At 42.0% G+C, this 25,910-nt stretch overlaps 1 protein-coding gene across 4 annotated transcripts in view; it reads right to left on the reverse strand.

Annotated features, from left to right (window-relative positions):
- Positions 1 to 25,910, reverse strand: part of FOXN3 (forkhead box N3) — a 197,540-nt gene that overhangs the window by 162,747 nt on the left and 8,883 nt on the right. For 3 of the 4 annotated variants that reach the window (XM_063117951.1, XM_063117950.1, XM_063117948.1), the window contains exons 1-2: positions 19,193 to 19,388; positions 13,637 to 14,193 (exon numbers count right to left, since the gene is read on the reverse strand). In XM_063117951.1, coding sequence (XP_062974021.1) covers positions 13,637 to 14,179 — 543 coding nt within the window. In that variant the 5' untranslated portion in view covers positions 14,180 to 14,193; positions 19,193 to 19,388. Of the gene's footprint in view, positions 1 to 13,636; positions 14,194 to 19,192; positions 19,389 to 25,910 lie in introns of those variants that run through there. The other variant, XM_063117949.1, reaches the window with a different exon arrangement.

Here is a 25,910-nt window from a genome sequence, read left to right on the forward strand (position 1 = left end):
AAACATCCAGTGACCTGATAGATTATATGCGGTGGTATTCAATGGGGCCAATGAACAAGTGGCAACTCCCACCATTCTGTCGCGTGAGTGGACCCTCCCACCGTTTTCATGGTGCAAGAGAAACCTACCACTTGTGCCATAGAGATTTAATGCTTCTTAGAGGAAGCTCCAAAATGAATGGAAGCGCTTGAATCGGAGCGTTGGCGGAATTCCCATACGTGTGTGCCAGTGGTTCAGCCCCATTCCAGTTACAAGCATTCCCGGTTGCTCCCGGATGCACTAAATCTCTGTCGCACAAGCAGTGGCTCTCACTTGTTGAATAGAATCAGTGGAGGCACAGCTCACCCACCCCCATTAGATATTGCCCATGGAACACAAATCACACACAGAATCTAATGCATGGCTAACTTGAGGGGGATGACAGACTGTGCCTTAAGGAAAGATTCGTATTTCAAAGTCGTACAGAATCTCTTTCACACTGACTGCACAATATTTGCTAGCTACGAACCCATTCCATAAATCCGTTAGGAGACAGTGTTTGTACGCAAAATAGTTTTTACTATCACAGATTTGCTTTCTTAGAAGCTTCTTTGAAAATGATGAGTTTTACAATAACAACGGGCAAACATGTCATAGAATCATAGAATAGTAGAGTTGGAAGGGGCCTAAAAGGCCATCGAGTCCAACACCCTGCTCAGTGCAGGAAGACTTGACTCTTTTAGATGACTGGCAGCTCCAGAAGACTAGGTAAGTACCACTAAAATCTACAAAGCCTACTTCCATGTAGTAGGGATTGAGGAATCTGATTTATTTATGTAAGAACTTTGTTGTTGTTTATTCGTTCAGTCGTTTCCGACTCTTCGTGACTTCATGGACCAGCCCACGCCAGAGCTTTCTGACGGCTGTCACCACCCCTAGCTCCCCCAAGGTCAAGTCTGTCAACTCCAGAATACCATCCATCCATCTTGCCCTTGGTTGGCCCCTCTTCCTTTTGCCTTCCACTTTCCCTAGCATCAGCCTCTTCTCCAGGGTATCCTGTCTTCTCATTATGTGGCCAAAGTACTTCAGTTTTGCCTTTAATACCATTCCCTCAAGTGAGCAGTCTGGCTTTATTTCCTGGAGTATGGACTGGTTGGATCTTCTTGCAGTCCAAGGCACTCTCAGAATTTTCCTCCAACACCACAGTTCAAAAGCATCTATCTTCCTTCGCTCAGCTTTCCTTATGGTCCAGCTCTCGCAGCCATAGGTTACTACGGGGAATACCATTGCTTTAACTATGCGGACCTTTGTTGTCACTGTGGTGTCTCTGCTCTTAACTATTTCATCAAGATTCGTCATTGCCTTTTTCCACAAAGTTAATTCAAAGCAGGTTAAAGAAATGAAAATCATTCAAAATACATAAAAGCATATCTATATAAAGTTACATAAAAAAACCAAATACAGTCTAAAATAAAAACACAAATAATAAATAAAAAATAAAATAAAAAACAGTCATGAATATTAAATACTAAAATTAAAAGGCATGATCTAAGTTCTATATCAAAATATAAATACAACACCTGAATCCATACTACATGGAAATAGGCTCTTTTGATTTTAGCTGTACTTATCTGTGGATTTAGTATCAATATGAAGCAAATTACAACAGTTACCGCTTAGTTTGCACAGTATGCGGCCACCATAAAAGTTCTAAAAATAAAATTAATTAGGGTGCAATCCTATGCATGTTTATTTAGTAATAAGTCTTGCAACTCCCAGAATGCTGGAAGGTGTAGAACGTCTGTCTAAACATGCATGGGATTGTGCCTTACTTGGTTTATATAGGCCACCCAGTAACATATGTTTACTGGGCAGCTCACAAGAAACAAAATAATAAAATACAATATTAAATACAGCCTCCCCTCAAATAAATAACATTAAAACTTTTCAAACCTCAATGACTTAAATCCAGTTCAGCAGCACAAATATACAAAAGATTGCACATCAGACATTAAAAGAGCAACCCTATACACCTAGAAGGCTTGCCGAGGCATTATTTGATGCTCTGGGCCTCCCTTTTGTGGAGCCGTTTGCTGTTGGAAGTCCTCCTTATATGGCAGTGGAGTTCTCCACTGTGATGTGGAACCACCAGTGGCTCTCCAGATGGGGATGTATGTGCGTGTGTGTGAAAAAGCGGAGGTGTGAGGACTATCAAGGGCATGCTGGGAACAGCTGAGGATCTGGCGCATTCTAGGCTCTCTTAATATCCCCAACACCACTCCCCCCAAAAAATTACATCAGCCCAAGAACTGGCATAGTTAATTCCCCCTCCTTGGAGACAAATGGCCAATGAGAATGGCGCGCACACACACACACACACACACACACACACACCACACTCCCACCCAACTGGGCTTAGGAAATGCCTGTAGTTCTGCCACGGATCTCCCCACCAGGACCAGCATTAGTAGGACTGCTCCGTAAGAGCCCAGATTTGAAAACCACAAATTCATTAAAAGGACTGTGTGAAGAAAATGATCTCCACCAGGCGCCAAATAGCCCATAAAAGCAGTACCAGGTGAGTCTCTCTGCTGAAGCTATTCTGCAGTCAGGGTATCACCAAGAATGCTCTCTCCCAGTAGCACCCTGCCTCACTTCACTTGGCAAGATCGCTTGGCTTAGGGCCTCTGAAGAGTAGCCCAAGGCTCAGGTCATTAAGAACAAAATGCGTGTTAACAAAGCTAGTAAACAACTGAAATAAAGGAAAACCAAACATCTGAACGAAAGGGAAACCACAGCAGTTATATCCCAACAGATTAAAACCTCTCTATATAGAAATTCTTTATGTCTTTTCCTAAATAACTGTCATATCTGACTAGGCACTAGGCAGATTTAAACATTGTGGCCTCCTACATAACAAGTGTAAAACATGTATTAAGTATGTGCTTCACACGCAATGTGTGATGCCTAGCGCAACAGCCTTGGCATCTGCACACCAGTGCGGTATATCAGAAGCTGACAACAATATAGGTGAATACTTTTTCAACGGCCTCACATGGTGCCATAATATCTCACTCTCGTTCCCACAGGTAGCTGGTTTTAGAGAGTGGGGCCACTGCTGAGAAGGCCCTGCTCTATCAATCTAAACTGTTTTATGGATGGGGCTGCGAACAGAAATGCACAATGCAGGGGCTCATTCAGAGAAGAGGCATGTATGCAGGCCGCAATTACAGAAACCAATGTGTCCATTCAAACAGTAGAGAGACAATTGTCTTTACTGTGAAAAAATTGCATTTGTAACAAGTTCATCTTATGAAATTACAGCCGCCCTCGTCCTCATCAACCCAGCAGGATCTGGATGTTTAGTGACTGACCTTAATGTTCTTGACCGAGCACAAACAAAAACCTGCCTCCAGTTGTCTTCTCTGCCACACGTCAGTTCTGTATTTGTTAGCATTTCAGGCACCCTTCCCCCCCCCCCACTATCATCAACTAAGATCTGAGGCAGCAAAATCCACACGCAGAAGAATGCCCGTATGATTCAACTAAGTTAACTTTCAACTTTTAAAACGGGAATAAAGAGACATGTGAGTGTGCATGTGTGCATGTGCACACACTTTCAGAATGAGAATGAGACAACCCTTAGCATGTGGGAACATTGACTTGTAAACAGGCATAATCCAACAGCATTTCACCTCTATTCTTGGATATATTAAAAAAAACATTTAGCTGGAAATCTAATGCGGAAAATACTCATATTAAATGGCATTCTGTGGCAATGCATTATACCAAAGAATGTACTCTTGCCCCCCAAAAAAAATTAATGAAGAGGAGGCACAAATTAAAAATATTACAGAAACACCCATAAGTCACTCTAAATGCAAAATATGGGGTAGAGGGAGGAGCAGGACACACACTACTCTGGGACGATTGATATCATGAATCCTCTCTACTACTTTTATTAAGCCACTCTTCTGCCTCAGGCTCTCTGTCCACCACACTTTTACTCCTGCAGTTATAAGCTGATAACCAAGCAAGAAGATATGCAAAAACAATGTGAGAATGATAGTACACCTTGGCAGCATTAGGCCCTAGCCTGAGAGGTCATGCAAAACATGCACAACCACAGCCAACTCTTCCGCATGTGATGTTTCAACAACCATCCCCCACATTCTCCGTTGCCTATATTTTCACTACATTTGTTGTGGAGCACAGGAGCACACAGCCTCCAAACACCTAGATTCTTGAGCAGCTACTGGCGTGTCTAATCCCTGATCTCTCTTGTAGGTTTCTGTAAAAACACACACATCTTACAGGGACAATGACTATGCTATCTGATCTTGTACTTAAGCCCTAGCCTGGTCAACAATTGCAACAACAACAACAACAACAACAACAATAATAATTTCTTACCCACCTCTCCGTTTGGATCGAGGCAGGGAACAACAATAAGTATAAAATACATAAAACTGAGTTAAAAACATAGTATACATTACTAAAACATCCTAAAAACATCCTAAAATTCGACTGGATAGGCCTGCCAGAATAGATCAATCTTTATAGCTTTCTTAAATGCGAAAAGACTCTTAAGTTGACGAGTCTCATCCGGCAGGCCATTCCACAGTCTGGGTGAAGCAGAAGAGAAGGTCCTCTAGGTAATACCTGTCAGTGATCAGGTGAGTGATCCAGATACCAGAAGAGGGTTCAAGCACTCCATCGCTCCTCTGCACCCAGCATAGAAACCAAGTCAACTGCTAGACAAAGGAGGCTCCTTCTTCTGCACAGTCCAGAAAAGCAGCCCTCCATTCCTATTCAGCCAGCCCCTGGCAGGCTAGCGCATTTTTTTTTTTGCAGGCTACTAACTTTGACAGGCTTATTTACAAGGCTGTAATACATTCCTCTTTGCTTAGAAAAACATAATGGCCCCCAAACAATAGGAAAGATCCCAGCGGAAACATGGGCAGACTATATACTACGTTGCATACCACCTGGCAGCAGCCATTCCATCGGGCTGCAGAGTGGAGAACGAGAAGAGAAGCAGGGCTATTCCCTCGCTGCTGCTGTGAGACCAGATGCCGTTGACCTTCCCTCAAATGGCACCTAGCAATAGCCCTCCCATCAGAAACGCTTCCACCCAAGCTGGTGCACTCTCATGTCCTGCTTGCGGGCTTTCCCAGGGGCATCTGGTGGGCCACTGGGGCAAAGAATGCTGAACTCGAGAGGTCTTTGGTCTGATCCAGCAGGGCTCACCTCATGGCCTTAGCTTTAAGAATTGGTGCCTGAGCTTGCTTCCCCCTCCCTCCCTCCTTCCCTCCCCACACTCATTTTCTGGTGTGTTACATCTTTTTAGAGTGTAAGCCTGTCTTGTTGTTTTTATGCAAGCTGCTTTGGAAGCCTCTTTGTCTAAAGCTCCCGGGAGGGTGTTAAATAAGTGCCCCCCATTTAAATGTGCAAAACAAAAATAGGGATTGAGCGGGGAAAACAGGGCCCCTCCTCTCTTTTAGATCCTGTAGCTCAGCTTTCCCCCACTGGTTGCTCTCCAATGGTTTTGGTCCAATGCAAAAAAAGGAAACAGACTGGGGAATTTACTGTAGACCAAACACCTACCTACTCCAGCACTCTGTTCACACAGTGGCCAACAAGCTGCCCCCGGGAAGCCCACAAGTAAGACATGAGTGCAACAGCATCCTCCTGCTCATATTCCACAGCAACTGGTCTACAGAGCCATACTGCCTCCAATACGGAGATAATGAGTGGGTTCAGACAACACTATAACCAACAGTGGTTTAAATAGCTGACAATTGGTTATTTAACCCACCATGCATTATCACATTGTGTGGAGGGAGGTTTTTTTTTTTAACCAACAGCAGGTTATTTGGCCAAAATAACCAATGTAAATAACCAACGCTGTACAGAGTTGGCTATTTAAACCTCCATTGGCTATCGTGTTGCGTGGAGGGCATCGTTAGTTATTTCGTCAGCCACAAAGTTGCAAGGCAAGAGCTATCAAAGTGGTGGCTTCCGCTTTCGTCCAGTTGGCAGGATAGATTTTCAGCAGCAATGGCTGATGGGATACTAGCAGGAGGACTGGGGGGGGTAGGGAAGAGAGGGCGGGGGATGAATGAGACAACTCAGTGTGGCCTAACAGTCAACTCAATGCTGATCCTAATCCACACCATGGTTGATCATTATCATGTGGTGTGAGGAATAGCCCCTAGATAAACAACTGTTGAGTTGATTATTACCCCACCATTGACTATTATGTGGTCTGAACACCGCTAATATGTAGCCATCAGAACTACCAGCCATTGATAGCCTTATCCTTCATAAATCTGTCTAATGACTACATCTTCAGGTAGCAAATTCTATAGTTTAAGGATGCAGTATGTGAAGAAGTACTTCCTTTTATCTGCCCTGAATCTCCCACCATTTGACTTCCTGGGATGACCCCACTGGGTTCTAATATTCAGATTCTATTGCATTCTGTGTTAGGAATAGAATGCTACAAACCTCTGAATACAGTTTTGTTACCCAATTAAAAGATTTTGCATGAGACAACAACCACAAAACCGTGAACTTCAGGAGTTAAGCATTCCTTTTACATGTTATTGTAAATGTTGCAAAGAATGGCCAGAAGGAAGGAAGAAAGAAAACAAAAAATTGGAAGATTCAACATCAATTAACAAATACCCACAATTCTCAGGGCTCATAGAATTTTAAAATGCTATTTTGCATCCACTGGAGCCTCTCAAGGCTTTCAGAAATCTGTCATTTGCTGAGCAGTCCCCTTTTATTTATTTAGTAAGTATTAAAAAATTACAAGAGATAAGCTCAGCAACTTGCAAAAAATGATGCTGAAGGCGTTTAGGGTCACCCTGCTGGTTAAGTGCTGAAACAGTCCAATGATGAGAAGCAGAGAAATACTTTTGGTATTCATTATTATATTCAACGCTTTTACTGGTGAGAAACCATCAGCTATGGAGTTATGTGAGGTATTCAGAGGCCAATCCCCATATCCAGCCCTTATTCATGGCTACTCCTTTGAATAAAGAACATCTCCTGGTAGAGTTGGGAAGGGGAAAAAGAATGAATAACACTAGGAAAAGTGATACACACCCACCAAAGGTGTCATGAAAAAACTCACCTGTCATTTCTCTATGTAGCTAAATCTATAACACTCTCATTCCTGTTTAACATCCACCATTTTGTACAATAAGAACTAGAACTCAACTCACTGGCTCAGTTCAGACAACACAATAACCAACATTGGTTTACGTCTTCAACCATGAGTTGAGCAGTCAACCGTTGGTTATTGTGTAGTCTGTCGGGCAAAAACCACCCCACAGTTGACTATTTCCCCAAAATAACCAAAAAAGAAACACAACACACTGCAGAGTGGACTAATCACACAACAGTTGGTTAGCGTGTTGCCTGTCAGGCTCAGTGGACTATTTTGGAGGGTTGAGTGGACTATCTCAGCTGGCTACAGAGTCCTCCGGCAAGAGTGACCAAATTGGAGGCTGCTGCTCTAGTCCAGCCGGCAGAACTTGCAATGGCTGATGGGGTACCAGCAGGAGGACTGGGGCGGAGAGAGGGTAGGAAGTGTCAATCAAACACACAGTAGACTAATAGTCAACTCGGCACTGGGGTTAATCCACACCACGGTTGATTATAACCATGTTGTGTGAGGAGTAACCGCAAAACAACCAACTGCGAGTTGACTATTAACCCACCATTGGTTATTGTGTTGTCCGAACACAGCCACTGTTGAACATGCTGCTACCCTTCCTCTGTACCACTTGTTTCCTCCTGACTACCTGCTCCATCGAAATCTTCCCTTCTAGTTGGACTCCTATCAGATTCCCACCTCTTGGCCGTTTCACCAGGGTCCTGATTACGCAGCACAGCAATCCCAAGAACCATACTGAAGTACGCTGCAAAAGTTCCAACTGCGAAGAGAACTAAAAAAAAAAACACCCCCCAAAATGGGGTGGGTGGGTTTCCGTTTCCCTACTCACATGAAATATCTCTATGTAGCTAAACCAATGCTCTAAACAAGGAGCCATGTCTGCTCCACACACAATTACACCCCATTCCATTAAAACAGCAAATCAGTTAAGGTTTACAGATTGTTCGAGACATTGGGTTGGATTCCAAAGTGGTACTGGTTGTGTTCTTATCCTGGTTATGTTTTTATATTTTATTTTATACTATGTTTTATACTGTTTGTTTTATATTTGGAATGCTTTTCGTGGTTTTAATTTTTGTAAAATGCCCAGAGAGCTTCAGCTATTGGACAGTATAAAAATGCAATAAATAAATAAATTAACAAACAAACAAAAGTAAAAGCCACTCCCCAAATTTCAGCAATCCTTCCACCCTGTAGCAGCCCCACCCCACCCCCCATTTGGCATACCATTCTGTTCCAGAGTTCCCCACAAACTTCAGAAGCAGTTTTCACGGGAAGCAAGAAAATTGTGCTCCATTTACAGAACTAATGTTACATGAAAAGCAAAGGCTGAGTTGGCCAAAAGAAAAATGGTGAAAGCCATACTACCATAATACCTTTAATAGGGCAATTCAAAGGTCACAAAATATTGTGCAATCTTTCAGATTCTTCAAAACTCTTGATCAGGTAAGATTGTAAACAAAGCAAAGAGGGAGGGAGGACAGGAAGTGGCCGATGTTAAAGCCAAAGAGTCTGTAATTGGGTACAGTCTTAAGATGGAGGGTGGAGCAGATACTCAAACTTTGCTCTACCAGGTAGTGACATGGTTTCAACGTATGCCTGGGACTCTCCCAAAGTTATGATCCAGGCTTTTTTCTGGAATTCTTTTTTTTTTAAAAAAAAAAGTTCCTCCTTAGTCTAAATTCAGCCTTGTAGTATCCCAAATGTTTTACAGCCCCCAAAAGGAATACATATACGGGAACTTAAAATTACATAGACAACTTATAAAGCAGGTCTATCTTAAGTGAGCATTCGCTTTCCATTTAAAGTTTGTTGTGCGTTCAGTTTGCTTCCACTGTGGAATGGAAAATAAGCCCAAGTGCACAATAAAGGCTTGATACAGAGTGGTCACAAAAAAACACATTTCAAGTGAAAGAGATTAGATTTGAACCGCTGAAAGAATAATGTAGACAAAGCAGAAAAAGGAAGGCAGAAAGAATCCAAAACAAAACAGTTCAGATACTGGAAAGAGCTTGAGTGTTATATAGCCCTGGAGAAGTATTTTCTCTTTCGGACATCTTGGATAAGAGAGTAGGCCCTAACTGCCAGAGGGGAAAAGCATCAGACATTTTGGAACTCATTTATGTTGTGTGCGTCTTAGGGTATACTTCAAGTTTTGAATTAAGTGAATCACAGGAATGGGGACGGACAGACACTTTGCAGTCACAAAAAATGCTTTAGTGCTAGATTCTTGAGGTAAAATGCCTAGTTCCAACGGATTTTTACCATGCCAAAAATAAATATGTTGTAATAGTGGAAAAAATTCTACATGTGTGTGTTAAGAAGAAGAAAAATTGTTGGATAAGAAAATCTACCACTGTGAAAGATGAAATATAGATAAAACCTCTAGTCAGACACAGTGCTATGTAGCATCTGCTGTTTCTCTGCTACGTACTCCTCAGTATCAAGGAAGGAGTATCAAGAGCATACAGTGAACACCACTGCTACTCAACATAAACAACTCCACCTGCTATTTTTAGCAAGTGTGGACAACTTAAAATACAGGAAGCGAAAGGAAGATCAACATGCCATTCTCTACTTGGCCAATGCAGGATGTAGTAGGAATATACAGACTTTGGAGTTTCACAAAATTCTTGACCAAGCATATCTTTTTCTTTCTTTCTTTCGGTTTCAAGAAGTACTAACAAAAATGTGTTCATCAAAAAGCAATACATTCACACAAGATTAGCACATAGACTTGCCTAGCTCCGTAACATAATGATTCAAGTATAGCACACTGCTCTATATCAGACTTCTCAATAGTACACTACTCTCAGACAATACCAGATTTTTTAAAAAGACTTTATTTAGAAAAAATTTAAATCAGTGGTTTTTTTTTAAAATCAAGTATTCTTTCTTTTAGAATAGTTAGTTTAAAAAAGCTGCCTGAAAAAGCAATACAATCACATTAAAAGCAAAGCCTATACTCATCTTTTAACACCAAATTCAAGGAGCAGTCTCAAATACAGAAGGAAGAATAAACTTTGGATAAAGTATCCGCCTTTTGAGTCTATGCATAACAAATATAGCACAACAGATCATTTGCTCTATGTTTCTGAATTATGGAGAAAGAACTGCCAAGTCAAGCCATGCATTGGGATCTAATCCCAGCTCCAGGGGATACCCGCCTGTATCACACTGAGGCCACGTGGAACAATTCTCAGCTCTCACATTATGTTCACACATCAGCGGAGCTCTGCAACTGGCTCTATTTTCACACCAGGAATATATAGATTACTAACAATCTGATGTTGTGAATTACAACACCCAACATTCCTGATCACTGGCTGGGGCAGATGGGAGTTGAAGTCCAAAAGGAAGGTACCAGGTTGGGGAGCGCTGCAGTTTGGGAAAAGCCAGTGTGGACTGGGAATCGGGAGATCCGGGTTCTAGTCCCTATTCTGCCATGAAAGCTCACTGGGTGACTTTGTGCCAGTCACAGACTCCCAGCCCAACCTATTTCACAGGGTTGCTGTTGCAAGGATAAAATGGAGAAGGGGATTATGTATTTATTTATTGCATTTCTATACTGCCCAATAGCCGAATAGTTGGGCTATTCTATAGGCCCAATAGCTGGGCATTTCATGTATGCTACTTTGGGTTCCTTAAGGATCAAAAACTGTGGGATATAAATGAAATATATAAATAGAGGATAGTAGAGTCCAGCTTCACCCAGCATCCTCACCCAAAATGAGGGGAGAAATGGGCTCTTTAGTGCTCTAGAAGGATGGATTGTGCCCTTTGGGGTATGGGGATAGAGAGGTTAACTTCTAATCAATATCCCTCTGCGGCTTGACACGAGACCCACTTATCTATTAAATAAGCAATCAAGTGCCATTTTCCAGAATAGGTAAAGTGTTATATTAAGAGATAATAAAGTGTACCCTTCTCTAGGGGCTCCATTTAGTTGTAAATCAACATTTTAAAAAGGCTATAGCAAACAACTTGAATTCACTTCTAAAAGGAAACATCAAAGGTACAAATAGGAAACTTAATTTAAAAGTAGCTGCCTTTTCTTTTCTTGACAATTTAAATTGTGCCCGAATCACCTTGATTTTTTTTTTAAAAAAATGAAACCATCCTACTCGACCCCTGAAACCTGGTGTCACAGCCTCAAGAACTTCCACGGCTACTCTCAATAGGAGAACTACAAACAGCTAGAGGAGATACTGAAGCTTGCTAATGGAGCAAGTGGATGACTGTCTGGTCGCATGGTGCCAACGGAAGGAGGGGGACAGAGAAGTGAGGGAAAGAGACTACTGCAGCATAAAATTACTGCAGAGTTTAACTTCCTTCTGTCCTCCCAGAACAAGAATGTACCATTAATGTTCAAGGTGTTCTGGGCTGCCTCTCAGTCTTTTAATTCAAGATGAAAGACCACACACCATCATTCTTAGGTATAAATTCTTCCACCTTGCAGTATTGACATGCAATACTGTAGAAACCTGGATTTTCATTTCATTTTTTTACATTTCTGTACTGACCAATAGCTGAAGGTCTCTAGGTCATACCTAAAATTGAGAGAGAGAGAGAGAGAGAGAGAGAGAGAGAGAGAGAGAGAGAGAGAAAGTGGGAGGTAGAATGCCTGGAGTAGTTGCATTGTACCTGCATAGCTCCCTTTCCTCCTGCCACTCACACATAAGCCAAGGTGCCCAATGGGAGGGAATACATGCTTGCAGCCTGCAATGATAACTTCAGGCTTTCAAAGGTAGTTGACACCATGTTATCTGCTTCTCTCTTTTATGCAAGGGGATACCAAAGGCCCCACAAAGCCATTTTCAGTTTCTAGCATTTTGGAGAAACAGGAAGGGAAAGTGCACATTTAGTCAAATAATAAAGACAAGGCTTTATTTTTTTTAAGACGGACATTATTTATTTTTCAAACATTCTTGAGTATTTCAGTTACAAATACAGTCCGTTGGCAAATACTCTTACCTGCCACCTATTGCGCTTACACAACAGTTTCTGAAAATTCAAAAGATTTGATAGAAATGAAACACCAATTGCAGATGTCAAATATAGATTGCCTTTGCAGTTGGGGCATATTTCTAAACACAGCCGTGGAAGATACTAACATTCTGCAAGCAATTTCTTCCCACTACCCCCACCTTTCAAATTATACCAGCAAGAGATCCATGCAACAGAAATGTTCGTTTTGCAGCTGTGTAACTTTAATGGTCTCAGAAGGAGCCACAAGGTGGTCATAAAAGCTCTCCAAAGGAAGGTGTGGGGTAACATGCTAAACCTATGGGAAAGGACAACAGCCTAGTGGTCAAGTGCATACTTTGCATGCTGGAGATCTCACTTACAATCTGTGTCACCTCCAGATCAAAGGACCAGGGAGCAAGCAGGGGATGGGCGAGAACCTGGTCAGCTGCTGCTAGCCAAAGTGGACAAGACTGGGCTAGATGCTCAGATGGTCAGACCTGGTAGACGACAGCTTTTTATGTAAAGCTAAGGGCATCTAAATGATAAGCAATGCCTGGATGGGAGACCACATTTGAACCTGGATGTAAACCATGCTTGAGCACCTTTGTCATCTAAACCATGCTTTTGACCACCATGCTTAAGCCCCCTTGTCTTCTATTGATACTAGTAACTAGATGTTCACCTCATCCCAACTCAACCACATGCCACAATGCACAGAAGCAAAAGCCTTCTTCCCAAAGTCAGCACTTTCCCCCCCCAGATACCATCACAGAGGGATGGGAAAACTCACAGACACACAGGCCCAAGTGCATGATCTGGAAGCTCAGCTGAACTTAAGGAGGTGTGGACCTAATGAAATCCTTGCATGGGAGACCCCTAAAAACTGTATGAAAAACATACAGCAACAAACACAAAACTGCACACACACAACTCATTCAATTTCCTATAACTGTGATGCTAGAAATAAAGACGTGGAAGTATTTCCCAAGATCTGCCTCCATGTTTCTCCAATACCTGACCTGTCTTACAAAGAAAACAAAAATGTGCATAGAAGTGACTAAATATGCAACCCTATGCATATTTAGATAGGGAATGCTGGGAGTTGTCCTTTTTTTCTGTCTAAATATGCATAGGATTGCACCCTAAGTGAAGTACGGTGTACAACCCACTCTATGCAATTACATGCATCTCGTATATATCTAGGAAAAGCACAGTAACCACAAAATGAGTTTGCAACATTATTCACAGGCACACAACTTGGAATTTTAAAACACACAGCACTGTCTTGCAACTGTCTAGACAAAGATTTCAATGCTGTCAAAAATGAACCATCAGATAGCAAACCATTTGAGGGCTTTCTGAACGTAATGAACTAAAATGGGGAGAGCAGACACAGGGCTGCTTGTTCCATTTTAAACTAAAAAAGAAAAAAGAAAGTATGAAGATTAGGAGATTAAATGGGTTATACAGACAGGAAGAGTAGCATTATGGCAGTCTCACCTGACTTCTGTCTTTGTCCACCTTCTTAAAACACTTATTCAACGACAGATTATGCCTCACAGAGTTTTTCCATCCAGTGGGGGCATTTGCAAAATAAGGGAAGTGTTCCAAAATCCAGTTGTATATATCCTTTACAGGCAGGCGTTTGCTTGGAGAGTCCTCAATGGCCATAAATATGAGGCAGCTAAAGGAGTACGGTGGTTTGCAGTTGGGGTTCTGCTTGGCATCATAGGGCATGTCTGCATGAGCAGGAGACGGAGGGGTGTCATCGTCAAGATCCTGCACCGGGCTAACACTTCTTAAGACCGAATCCCCAAAGCTTTTCAGCAAGTTTTTGCTCTCATGTAACCAGTTCAAGTTGGTGAGCTCTTCATCCTCCATGGGACCTTTTTCCAATCGGAGGGCAGGCAAAGAAAAGTCTAAGTCCTCATCGTCGTGAAGCGCCTTTGATAAGTCGCTATCCCGGTAACACTGGCTCAGTCCACTGGAAACACTAATTCCCGAGCCCTCTGGCTTCTTACTGGGAGGCATAACTGGACCCATTTAGAATGAGGTTCCTGGTAAAATAAATCCAAATTTTTTAAAGAAGCGTTAGAGGGTAAAGGCAAAGAGAGCATCACAACACTGACAGCTATTCCCAAGTATGCAGTTTGGACTTTGATGAAATCTACATTAAAAAAAGAAAGAAAGAATCACATAAACATTCATCTAGGCTTGTTAAGGAAGAAAATTCAAAGGCTAGGAAAAGAATGGGCTTTCAATCATTGTCTATACAATGGCAAAGAAAGGTATGTTCTAGATGTTCTTAAGGCTGCAATCCTTTATAAGCTTATTTGGAGAGCAAGCTCTAAGGAAATCAGTGGGGCTTACTTCTGAGCAAGCATGCATAGGTTTGGAGGACTGTAAATATCACTGTCCTGTCATTCCTACTGCTTGTAATAAGCAAAAAAAATGGAGAGCTTAAGACCAGTTGCTTCAGATTAAGTTCAGCTGTTTCATTTCCAGTACGAACACAGCCACATTATAATTATAGCCTCTCCAGCTCTGGCTGAATGTGCAGGCAGGCAAAACTCCATGTTTACACACAGACACCAGCCACATTTACAACCAAGTGTTCGCTCTCTACGGCTACCAACTTTGTGCCTCCAAAAGAAACTGCAGAGACGTTATGCAGCTTTGGGCTCAGAGTCAAGAACTAAGAATCCAAACACAAAGTTTGGAGTGAGGGGGAGGGGGAGACACACACACAAAATTCCACACCAGTGATACAAGTTTAACTGAAATGAGGGTGAGCAATGAATGTGATCAGCGTGACTTAAAAGAAAGCATGAAGAGTGACATCATACTCCAATCCGAAGAGGCTGTTGTAGCTATATTAGGCCCAGAGAAGGATATGCAAAAATAGACAAGGCTGTATTACATTTTAAATATTTCAAAATAAATGTTGTTGTTGTTGTTGTCATTGCTGCTTAAATCAAAAGACACCAAACCCCCCAATGAATATTAAGCCTGAATTCTGCTCTCAGGATTAACAAGTCACTTAAGGCTATTTTTCTCCCTTCAGCAACAGTTCATTCTCCTCCTTCAAAAGGCCTAAAATAAATAATTTGATTATATTAAGGCACAATCTGATGCATGTTTAGACAGCAGTAAGTCCTACAACTCCCAGCATTCCCCAGCCAGGGAATGCTGAGAGTTGTAGGGTTTATTGCTGTCTAAATATGCATAGGATTTTGCCCTTATGCTATATCCATTTATAGTCTAAGGAGTAATCCTATACCCACTTACCTGGGATTATGTCCCACTGAACTCAATGGTTCTTACTTCTGAGTAGACATGTTTAAGATAGCGCTCTAAGAAACATGTCAGTATTTATCTAGCTACTATTTTTTTAGCCATTTAAGACCAGGTAAACTTTTGTACAATTGCAAGGTCTGTGTAACTTGAAAGTTTGCCTACCCTTTTGTCTATTATAGTTTTACTACTAATTGAAATACATCATGCTAATTACATCACATAAAGGGTTAACAGGAAGCATGGTATACTTTTTTTTATAAAATTCACCAAACATACTTCAAGGGAAGGGGAAGGCTTTGTACTTTAAAAGACAAAGCATATAAGAAGTGGAACTTACTTTTTTAAAAACACAAAGCAAACTTGTACCAGTAGGAGAGGGGAATGTTTAGCGGAACCTCTAATTTAAAAATACTGCATTACCGGTTTTTTAAAAGCACAGACCACTGAACCCAAAACTTTGTAAAGGACTTGATGCTATCAAGAAGATACCTATAACAACAAGAAGTTGTAATTACGTAAGAGGTCATTAAAGAGCAGGAAGCCGTGGAAGAAAAGACTACTCTGAGATAAAGGTTAAAATGGGCATTAAAGCGGAGGAAAATATAAAAAATCTTGTGGGGATGGATATAATACAGTTATTTCACATCAGTACTAAGTATGAAAAAATGTATTGAAAACTCTGTAAAGCCAAGTTCTCCAAATGAGAACAAAATTATAACTAAGGTTCTTTTTTAAAAAACCTGTTTAATATTTGAAATTCAGAAGTTCCAGTCCTTTTCCCAATATAAGAACATAAGAAGAGCCCTGCTGGATCAGACCAAGGGTCCATCTAGTCCAGCACTATGTTCACACAGGGGCCAATCAGCTGTTGACCTTGGACCAACAAAGCAGGACATGGCACAACAGCACCCTCCCACCCATGTTCCCCAGCAACTAGTGCACACAGGTTTACTGTCTCGGATACTGGAGGCAGCACAACAATAACAACAACAACAGACTACAATCCTGTACCCACTTCCTCCTCCTCCTTTTTCTTCTTCTCATTTTAAAAAATGGCTTTGGAATTCCAGGAAAACACTGCTATATTCCTGCTGCTCAGAATGGCTTTAAACACTCCATACTAATGTTTAAACTCTATTTCATAAATACAATGTAAATAGAAGTTACTGCAGAAAGTGTTTCACTATTAATGAACTGAAGCATACAAGTATTGGGGGAAGGGAGAGATGTGCATAAAGGAGTGTTTCCTAAAGGATACCACACTTCTGTGTATCCCTAAAACATCATTTGTTCTCTTGAGCCTTCTGTAGCACTGTAGCCAAGTGAGTTCAGTACAAACAGAACTTATGTCCCACGAGCAAGCTTTTAAATAGGAAAATTATATCATGGCTGACAACATAATTTAATTGCTCTGTTGCTATGACGACATGCTGCTCTCTTTCAGTTTAATTTGCTTACTTGCCAGCATTCTCCCAAAGGGCTATATCATACCATCAATTTTCATGCAAAAACTAGTGACTTCTTTTTAAGAGTTTATGGTGAACTGATGTATACTGGAGCGACTCTCTGCCTGCAACTGCCAAAGATCAAGCTTAACTGTTTTGTGTCCAACATTAACCAAAGTTAATTAAAATGCAATCCTCTAAACCATTATCTTTGGTGTTATCAATAGCTTTAAGCATGTGTTTTTAGGGCAGCAATCTGAAACACACTTAATAGAAGTAAATGCCACTAAACTCAAAGGGACTAATTTCAGGATCACACTGTAAAGTGTTTTGTAGATTCCACAGATATTTTAAAAACAAGAATAAGCTACTGGGAAACAGTACATATAGCTTTGAGTGTGTGTGTGTGTGTATGTGTGTGTAATGTACATTATAACATGGATGTTTCAACATCAACAACCTTGCTTTATTCAGGTTGCTTTATGCTTTGATTTTAAGATTATAGTAAAACCATTCAAAACATAAATGTTGCAAGGAATAAATGATGCAAGAAGGTGTGTGCCTCTTTATGTGCACAAGGATAACAATTTCTAGAAGAGATTCAAAATCTGACAGAACTTTTTGCACCTTCACCAGGACCTAGAAATTCAAGAGCCTCATGTCACAAGAAGACATGGAAAGTTCCCAACAAATTAACCAAAGGAGGTTTTAGAAACACAACATGATCAGGCTCCAGCTCAAAAGAAATTTCTTTCCTGCGCTTCATACTTAGTGAAGTCACATGAGGTGCTGCAGTTAAGCAAATATTTTGTAATTGGCTGCCAATTAAGTAGCTTCGTCAGATATGTCTGTAGCTGCTTATGAGTTTAAGTGTAAAAAACAAACTTCCTTGCTGCAGGAGAGGCACAATCTCTTGCATTTCCAGTTGTAAAGCTGACATGGCAGAAGCACACAGGAAAGGGGGAGGGTGCGAAGAAAGGGAGAGGATGAAGCCAATCACTATTTATTAATGATTCTTAGAATAATTGTTCTATGTTCTTCTCCAACCAGATGCCCTCAAGATGGGTCGTACTACAACTATAATAATCCTCAGCCAACATGGCTACTGGCTGGAGATGGTGGGAACTGTAGTCCAACACATCTGGAGGATGCTGCATTGGGGAAGGCTGCACAAACAAGGCTCAAACAGATGCATATCTCATCATCATCATCATTAGAGGGCCATCATTTTGAAGCGAAAAAAAGAGCGGGCCGGCCAGGGACAATTTTCTTGCAGCACTTCGCTACACTCCCTTACCGTACTTGTCAAAAACATTTGAAGGGGAGAAGGAGCGCGCCAATTGGCCAGGATTCGAATCAATCAATGGCGTTGCTAGGAGACTGGAAAAACTGCACTTATGCCTATACAGTGCCATTTGCAGCAAACATACCTTCAATGCTAGTCAGATGTCATAAAACCTTGCACTAGCCTTTCTTCTGGTAGATCAAGAAATAATAAATGCATCAACAACAAAAGCAAGCCAGTATGTCTCAGAAACCAAAAGGGCTTTTTTTCCTCTTATAACTATTGTCATGATCGCCACCATGATATTTTTTTTTAAAAAAAAATTTAAAACGTTTTACTGTTATGGAGACTAGCTGTTATATTAGGAAATAACTAAAGTTTTTTTCTTTTCTTTTGGTGTTTTAACTCTCCCATCCCCTCTCCAAAGAGTCTAGTAATAACGAGGGAGAAACCGCTTTCACGGCAATCAATAGATGTTGGACAAAATGCTTTGAAGGCTGGAGCATTCCTCGACAAGGCACAATACATAATGTATCTATGTATATGTGTATATTAACCCCAGCCTAACTTTAAAACACAATGCCAACTCCTTCAGCTAGGAGTCTTAGCAAATCGGGCAACTACAACAGCAACAACAACATTACACATTCGAGTCGTGGCTGCAACTCTTAGCTCGATTCGCTTCCTTCTTCGCTTCACCTGACAACCCGTTTGGGGGGGGAGGGGGACAGATAGCTTTATTTGTGTCTATTTTCAAGACGATCAGGACGTTGTTTTTACTCGCACCCCACCCCGCGACCGAATTGATACTGTCTTTGCGCTGATCCACCTTATCTTGTCTGTTTTCTTTCCCCCTCCTTCTTCTTTCCGATTCCAATGCAGAGAATCTTACGCAATCTTTCCAACAAGGCAACCACAATTTTAAAAGACAAAAATCCACAAGGGGAGGGACAGGGGGGGGGGCAGACACAAAAAGCACCACCCCTCCCCCTGAAATTTTTTTTTAAAAAAAAAAACGCCAAAACTTACCTGGCTTGAGAGAGCTCTAGATTTTCACGGCGGTCTTGCCCGTAATCATTATGCAAACTTTTCATCCGATGGAACGAGGCATCGCTTGCTCCCCTCGCCTGGAGCCAACAATGTGGCCGAAGGTTAGGAGCAGGGGAAAGAGAAAAGGGGATCCCGGAGCCGATGAGTAAAGACGAGGAGGGCATGGGACCCCCTCCCCTCCCCGATGCAACCCTCTCCCCACACCTCTTGCTTCGTCTCCCACCCCCCACCCGTCCCCCCTTTTTCCTCCCACCGTCTGGACTCCTTCGGATTGGAGTAGCGGTTTGGGTCGGAGCTAGCAGAAGAACGCGAAATTGTTTCCACTGCAAACAACAGAAAAAAGGCAACACATGACCACGGCTGGGGGTGGGGGGAGAGGAGGAGGAGGAGAAAGAAACGTGGGCAGGGCCAGCCGAGACTAGCCGCCACCGCGGGAAGGAGAGGGCTGGGCCAGGGGAGCTGGCGGGAGAGGAGGAGGAGGAGGAGAGTGGGGTAGAGAAAGAGAGGCGGAGGAAGGGTCCCTCGCCTTGATTGCGCCGCGATCCTGATTGCGCGACCAGCCCGAAAGGGAGGCGGGAGCTTGCGCGCAGTTCCCGGCAGCGGCCGCCCGAGCCAATCTTGCTTGGATGCCCCCGGCCCGACTGAGGCCTGTGATCACTCACAGGAAATTCATAGGCGGCCGTGGTGCTGCTACCGCCGCCTCTTTATGCCTTTCCCTCCCTCTCTCCTGTTCTTCCACCACTTGGAGAGTCCTAAATGTTGCACATACCCACCTCCTTCGGGGCTTCTGACTGGCTTGTCCCTCTTTCTCTCTTCCCCTCCCAGACAGCCTACGTGGTATGTGGATGAGCCTGAAAGTCACTTGTAGTGTGCGCGCGTGTTTGTTTCGCCCACTCCGGATGAAAAGCATTGGGCAGTTAGTGTATTTCAACAGCTAAAGAAGAAGATCGAGTCTGGTCGGTTGAAAGGCTACTTATTAAAAGACAGAGAGAGAGATTGGGGGCCGTTAAAAGATTCAGGGTGCAATCCTATGCATGTTTAGACAGACAAATATCCTACAACTCCCAGCATGCCCCAGCCTGGCTGGAGCATGCTGGGAGTTGTAGGACATTTGTCTGTCTCAACATGCATAGGATTGTGCCTTTAACAGAGCAATCCTATGCATACATCTACTCAGAAGTCCCATTGAGCTCAATGGGGCTCACTCCCTGGTAACGTTGCAGACTAACAGATTGAGGCTGCAATCCGATGAACATTTACCTGGGAGGAAGCCCTACTGAACACAGTGCAAACTAGCTTCTAAATAAACCTGCATGGAATTGCACTGTTACTATGGCAGAAGTAACAGTGCAATGTACCACTTCTATGGTACATGGTTATCATCAGTTGACAGATATATAGGAGAATGTGAATAAGGGGTCAAATGGCCATGAAACACAACCAGTCCAGTCTGTAACATTTCTGTGCCAAGCTCACTGAAAATAATTAATCCTAAGGGGTTTTATTCATTTATTTTCAGTACAGTTCTATACAGAAGTAAGCCGCATAGAGTTCAGTTAGACTTACTCCCAGGTAAATGAGTGTGGGATTAAAGCCTTATTTTTCTCTTCCCCCACCCCAAGTCTCCCACTTCTAAAGAGCAGCTAAACAATGCAGCAGAAACCACAGTGATCCTTCAGGCTACTTCACATCTTATTATTTTTTCCAACTCAAAGATTAATTTCCATGTTGGAAAAAGCATGTATTTTACAGGCTATAAAAAGGCAGTGAAAGTACATTTTTTGCCACACGGTAAATGGATCAGGAAGCTGATACATGCTGAAGTTTCCCAAATCCACATACCAAGGGGGGAAAGAAAGGACACACCACAACACTACTGAAATGTTAACAAAATGCACAGTTCTGCAGCCCCAATCTGAGTGTGTTTACTCTCTGAAGTAGGTCAACAGGCCTTACTCCCAAGTAAGTTATACACAGAATTGTAACTGTAATCTCTGTGAATGTATGGGAGATAATAAGATCTGAAGTAACTATCAAAAATCCTCTTCTATCTGAGCAGAGATGGCCCAATATATTTTGATGCCTGAAGCAGACAATTCAAGTGATGCCCACTATGGTAGTAACAAGTAGAATAGACTACATTATTGACAATTTGCTGCCTTTAATAGGTACCCTAAAATCTGTCATTTTGTGGCTGCTTAACAGAAAAAAGTCCTACAACTCTCAGCATTCCTTGGTTATCATGGCTGGCTGGGGATACCAGGAGTTGTAGGATTTATAGGATTTATTTCTGTCTAAACATGCATAGGATTGGGCAAACTTTTCTCCTCCTCCTTCATACATCAGTACAAAACAGGAAGCTGTTTCCTCATTCTTGGATTCATTAATGATGCTGAAATGAATGACTTAAGCTACCCCTAGAATTTATTTCCATAAATAAATTTATGGAAAATAAATTTACAGAAAATAAATTTACAGAAAATAAAGCTATCAGGACAAATGATTCTCCATTTCATTGTGTCAAATTCTACCAAAATTGTGGTAGAAAAGCTCATCTCTCACAGGTATTCCCTAAGCCAATTATACCTCTTAGCATTTCTTCTTCACAAGCTGATGAAGTGAAGAGGCAATGGCATTCAGCCCTATGTTTGGGTAGGATCTACCAGGCATCCCTTACCCTGAGAAACTAGTAGGCAGGCCTCTTATTCACATCTAGGCCTCTTAGCTGAATACAAAATATGTTTCTGCAAACTTTGATTAGGAATGGAATGAATTTGTTTAGAATGGAAGGGTCCAACCAATGCCAAGTACTTTGGGATGTAATCCCACACTCACTAGTCTGGGAGTAAGTAGCATTGAACATAATAGGACTAACTTCTGAGAAAATATGCCTGAGTTTAGGTAGTCTAAGGCCCCATTTATTTTAATGGGAGAGTTAGAATTCTATCCAATGTTGTCCTTTCATGAGCAGAATGGACACTGCTGAGAGATTTCCCCTTCCTTCTGCAGCTCCTCACATGCCCCTCAAATCTGCCCTAGAGCATTGGGGATCCTCAGGAGCAGCTCTGGGGGAGTACATGGGGAGCTGCAAGCCGACATCCGCTCATGTAAGATTGGATTTAGCACTCAAGCTTAAACTTTGTGTATAATGCAAGGGAAAAAAAAGGAACACACACCTAGCTAGATCATACAGCCACCAATTTGGATGGCATCAAAAGGAGATTAGACAAACTGGCAGAGCATGATTTGTTAGAAGATGGAACATAGAAAGCTGCCTTAAACTGATTCAGATCATCTAACCCAGTATTGTCGACACTGACTGGCAGCGGCTCCCTCCAGGGTTTCAGGCAGGATTTTTTCCAGCCCTACCTGGAGAAGCTGGAGACTGAACCTGGGACCTTCTGCATGCGAAGCACATGCTCTACCACTGAGCTCTGGTATCCCCACTTGCTAAAACCAATTGTTGGTATCTAAAACTCTCCTAGCATAAACATCTTACAGGAGCACTTGGATAACAATGCATTTAGTCATAATAATCAAGAAGCAGCCTCCTTCCCTTTGGAATCCCTTTTGGATCAGAGACCAGGGCATCAACTCCTGAGTTTGGTAGGCCTGCAAGGGGAATAAAATATCCTATGCTCTTCATCTTAATGCTATAGGCAGGATCCTATAAACTACAACAAGTGCCCCTTACGCCTGGAACGCTCTTCCAGAACATTTGAGAACTACAAGTTCAATCGCAGCTTTTAAAGCTCAGCTAAAAACTTTTCTTTTTTCTAAAGCTTTTAAAACTTGATTTTGTTCTGACTTTTATACTGTTAGTTTTACTCTACCCTGTGCCTGTTTGGTGCATTCTCTTCCCCTTCTTATTGTTTTATTATGATTTTATTAGAATGTAAGCCTATGCGGCAGGGTTTTGCTATTTTATTGTTTTACTCTGTACAGCACATGTACATTGATGGTGCTATATAAATAAATAATAATAAAATAATAATAATAATAATAATAATAATAAGAAGAAGAAGAAGAAGAAGAAGAAGAAGAAGAAGAAGAAGAAGAAGAAGAAGAAGAAGTTCTATAATCTTCTCCCTGGAAACTATAGGTCCAGAACAACAGCTGCAGTGCACCCTGGATATTGTATAACAAATTCCTGTACTACCCAAGCCAACACCTAGTTAATCCTGTATCCTACCAGCAACAGGAATTAATAATTAAAACAATGGCCCTTGTAAAGCAAAATACCATTGTTCTTTTATCCCTGCTTGCCCTGCAAGCACGCCTGTTTATCTAAAGCTAAAGCGGACCTTGAATTATTAAGTCAAACAACCCTTATCTCATGGCCATTTTGTTGTTTTTAAAACACAACCCAAGTTACCAAATGCTAACCCCACCCACAGAAGTGCATACACTCAAAGAGCTCTGAGAGTTCTTTTAGAGAGAGATAAGTAGGTGAATCAACAAGAGAGGAGACCTTCTCCCTCTATTTGCCACTGATGTCAAAAGTCAAGTGTCTCAAAAAAAACAAAAAACCATTCGCACACAAAACACATGTAGGTCGATTTAACCACCACTATTTTCAGTGGCAAAAAAGGAGGTCTTCAGGGCTGTTTCAATGTTTTTAAAAAAAGCATATCCAGGAATCCATTCTGTGCTACTTGACATTAAAGGCAAGACTAACATTTTATTTTAAAATGAGATCAATGGAATCTAAATTAAAAGATCATACAAGTGATAGAGGATGACACTTAAGATCATTCTGATACATGTTTTCATTCTTAAAGGACAATCCTATGCATGTTTATTTGGAAGTTAAGTCTCACTATGCCCACATAAGTGTGTATAGGATTGCAACCTTCAATGTTGCAAGTGTTGATTAAATCAAGACACACCTGGCTCCAGGGGCTTGATTGGATAAAGCAATTAACCTCCAAATATCCAACTTGTTCCCAGTGCTCTCTGTCCAGCTCAGAGATCAAACATTCTACATTTCACATGCATACAATGTATAAAGATGCATTCTAAAAGAGATTCCATCTTCACTCAACATCTTTACACATACAGACAATTTACCCCACTAGCTCACTCACCGATGTAGTCTCTAGCCTAAGGGAGCTTTCACACAAGACACTTAAAAGTGCATTTGTGCCTCCCTCGTGCTATTTGTGTCACTTGCTGTTAATACAGGGCAGAATATGCAGGATAACTTGATTGCAAAACTTACATTAGCTAGAATATACAATTGCATTTCAGAACAGTGCAGTACAAAAGGCGCATTAGCCCTTACACCCTTTCCTTCCTAACTCCAGGTTTCCTGAAATGGCTCAACGGGAGGAAAGAAAAATACAGAAAATATAGGAGGAGGAGCATTGGCTTTTTCCAGGCAAACTCTGATTCTGTAAAATAAGTCTGCAATTAATACTATGTTTTTGATCTTGCTGTTGGAATCCAGTTATCTTCTCCCATGGCTGCACTTCTGGCACCATGGAAATGTTCACTGGGGTAGGAGGGACCATCACGGATATTTGTGGGTGAGGGAGAAGACATCTCATCACCTCAACAAACTTCCATTCCCAGGATTCATGGGAGAAAGACATTGGGCCTATTCAGACGCCACGCTAACCCACTGTGGATCATCCACGGTGGATTTCCATGTCATGTGGCAGTAGAAACCCTGCCCCACGATGGCAGACTAACCATGCCCACTAACCATCTTCTGCAATGTGGTTAGCAGGCATTCACAGTGGTTCCTGTGTCATGTGAAAGAACCCTGTTGTTGTTGTTTTCAACTCCGCAAAAAGCAAGAAAAAATGGCAGCGATCATAGGTTCTGCTGGCAAGAGCAACCACTACTTCCGGCGATGATCCTGCTGCCGCAGACATTTTCTATGGTCTGCAGAAATTCCCCCCACCCCCTATTTTTCGAATGGAGCACATGGCGAATGGCGGGATATACACTTAAACAGCACAGATGTAAAAACTCAAACCACGGTGGGTGGGTTAGTAGTAGAACCACAGGGCACAGCGTGGTTTCTGTTGGTGTGATGGGCCTGCTTGTCATGGTTCCATTACCCCTCACCCCTCCAGGGTTTCCTACCCACCATCCATGCACATCTCAACAGGACCATTATAATGAATTGGATGTTTTTTAAGTGTAGATCCTTATTTCCTGGCAGAGGGAAAATTGACAAAATTCCCTTAAAATCCAGAAATGAAGATCTGTTTCCCCTCTTCAACGCTGGAATGGACATCTAGCTCCTCTCTCTCTCTCTCTCTCTCTCTCTCTCTCTCTCTCTTTCCCAGCACTGCTAACCTTGCCAGCCACCACCAGAAGGAAGGTTGGCTCTTCCACAGCAAGATATTTACCACTTGATAACTTATAAAGACATACACTATGCCACTGCTACCCTCGCCACAAAAGAAGCTAGCAGCAGCAATATTTCTGCAGTGTATTATGAGCAGTCCATTCAATTTCTTGCTGTTTGGCAAGAATCCTAGAAAGAAGTGAAAACTGCTTACAACAAACAGGCAGAAAGGGAATCACATGCATTGTCCAAAGGACATACACCACAGCAGGAAGGGTATCTTTTCACACCCCCAAAGACTTCACCGGAGGAGGAGAATGTTGCCCCCAACAGGAGCTTACTGCATCTTAATAAACCAACCAAGCAATGTGGGAAGGTAGAGACAACCCACCTGTA

The sequence above is a fragment of the Elgaria multicarinata genome, chromosome 2 (genome assembly GCF_023053635.1).
Source record: "Elgaria multicarinata webbii isolate HBS135686 ecotype San Diego chromosome 2, rElgMul1.1.pri, whole genome shotgun sequence".
Taxonomy (NCBI): domain Eukaryota; kingdom Metazoa; phylum Chordata; class Lepidosauria; order Squamata; family Anguidae; genus Elgaria; species Elgaria multicarinata.